Here is a 2,085-nt window from a genome sequence, read left to right on the forward strand (position 1 = left end):
ACACACACACACACACACACACATACACACACACGCACACACACTTGATACACATATGTAGTATGCTTGCACTCGCAAATAGGCTCATAATTTTAATGAACAATTAAGATGGTATATTCCTTTACTATAAATCCAAAGCATAGATGTTTTACTTCTTAACGCTATTTTAATTTGAGAGAACAAATGATGATAGTTGTCCATAAAGATGGAATTCATTTCCCTAGTGCATACGAGTAATAATACTGTATAATTAATCGAAACAAGGGAATGTAGATGTTGAAATTTGGATGCTTCCGTATTAATCGATTCAGTTTTATTTTATTTTGATGTTTTGTGTTTCCAACTCACGCTATCACACAGAAATTGATCATACTTTCTATGGTTGAATGATAGAATATGGACAGCTAGACAGATCCAAACAACTTTGGAATACACCTTATAATTTAATTTTAATGAGCTTCCTCAGGAAAAGTCTTTTTTCACTTTTATATATGTAGGAGAAAAAATGGACATGCCAATCGAGTTTGTAGTCTCGCTAGAGAATAGAAAATGCTGAGTGCTCATATGACCTCATGCAGTTGGGAGCGCCGTAAAACCCTTTACTATTTAAAAAAAAAAGAAAATGCTGTGAAAAGCTGGTTAAGAAATCTTGTCTTAATTCTGAATCAATCAATGCCATTTCCCCCCAACGTAAGTCCACTTGATCTCAGCGTCCTCACAGTAGTAGAGCCAGTCCTAGCAGACCCATGCTGAGGGCTAGGACGCGGGGCATGTACCCTGCTCGCCCCGCTCTGTTTCGTGAAGCAAGAGCAAAGTCTGAGCCCATCATCTCTTGTTGAATATGACATGGGTTTGGAGGCTTCTCACACAGGCCGCAGGAGCCAGGACACATGACCCTTATGTAGTGCTTGAAGCCCGGGTCGATGCACAAACCTGCGCTCGCTGCTAGCGGGCAGCTTTTTTCGTGATCCATACACATGCCTTCCCCCTTGCCGCAGAACTTGCAGGTCTTGGCACAGTAGTCCATCATTAACTCCATACTAGACATACATTTTCCTTCCTCCTTTAAATATGCGCAGTCTTGACGGAGGTCGAAACATGGTTTACTCACAGTAGGTGGTGGTTTAGATGGAATGACAGGCCTGGGAGAGGGCGGCACTTTCGTTCTTTCGGAACACAGTACAAGCGGATCCTTGAGGTCACCTGAGTCACACCAGCACTGGCATTTCATTTTTCCTTTGAGTGACAATGAGAGCTTAAAACCACCCTTCGGACACTGGTCAGGATCCTTACAGAACATCTTAGAACAGTTATACATCTTGTTTGCTAGAGCGATGTCCTGAAAACTGAGCCCTTCTCTCTGACCAATGCGGTCTTGGAATTTCGGATCCAGTGTGAGAATAGACCCCGGGATAACGTTACCGTAATGCATCAGGCTCGTATAGTCGTAAGGCGTACCATGGGTTTCAATGTAGTTCGTGCTGTACTTCTTGAAGTCAGGCTTGAAGCGGTCTTTAATCACATCAAAATTAACATGTATAAACTCATCACGGTCAGGCCGCATGTGTTCATGGAAAAAGCCAATGGCATGCCCAATCTCGTGTGCTATAATTCCTTTTGTACGACAACCTCGTGCCAACAACAAAGGCTGCGGTTTCTTCTGCATGCCAATTTTTGACTTGCAGCCGTCGCCGTCTTTAAACTGTATACGATGTGTGATGCTGGTGTTCATCTTAAACACAAGACAAGTATACTTCTCCCACTCGTCCATTGCTTCTCGGATAATCCGCTCTGTGCCCGCGTCTAAACTCGGATCGATCTCGTAATAAACAACGCACTTCTTCCAACGGAGGAAAAGCCCTCGTGGGTGCATTGGTCTCGCTGCTTTCCGCTTGTTCAATCGCCCGGTGCTGTCTGCCCCGCTCCCATGCAGCACGCGGTACTCTTCCAGGGAGAGCAGAACGTCATACTCCACGGTCAGCTCCACATCCCCCCCAGGCATCAGATGGAAGAAGTTGAAAGTTGAAGGATGCGTTGCTGAATTGACGATTTGTTTATCTGACGTCATGGCTTCCCCACTTTTCT

The 2,085-nt window shown here is 44.4% G+C and overlaps 1 protein-coding gene across 1 annotated transcript in view; it reads right to left on the bottom strand.

Moving 5' to 3' along the window:
• Window positions 1-311: 311 nt before the first annotated feature.
• LOC101858027 (zinc metalloproteinase nas-13) overlaps window positions 312-2,085 on the bottom strand; it is a gene marked incomplete at its 5' end in the record, with an annotated part of 6,841 nt that continues 5,067 nt past the window's right edge. Inside the window, 1 exon segment of the mRNA XM_005098429.3 lies at window positions 312-2,083. Coding sequence (XP_005098486.1) covers window positions 716-2,083 — 1,368 coding nt within the window. The 3' untranslated portion in view covers window positions 312-715.

The sequence above is a fragment of the Aplysia californica genome, unplaced genomic scaffold, assembly GCF_000002075.1.
Source record: "Aplysia californica isolate F4 #8 unplaced genomic scaffold, AplCal3.0 scaffold00182, whole genome shotgun sequence".
NCBI classification, from domain to species: Eukaryota; Metazoa; Mollusca; class Gastropoda; order Aplysiida; family Aplysiidae; genus Aplysia; species Aplysia californica.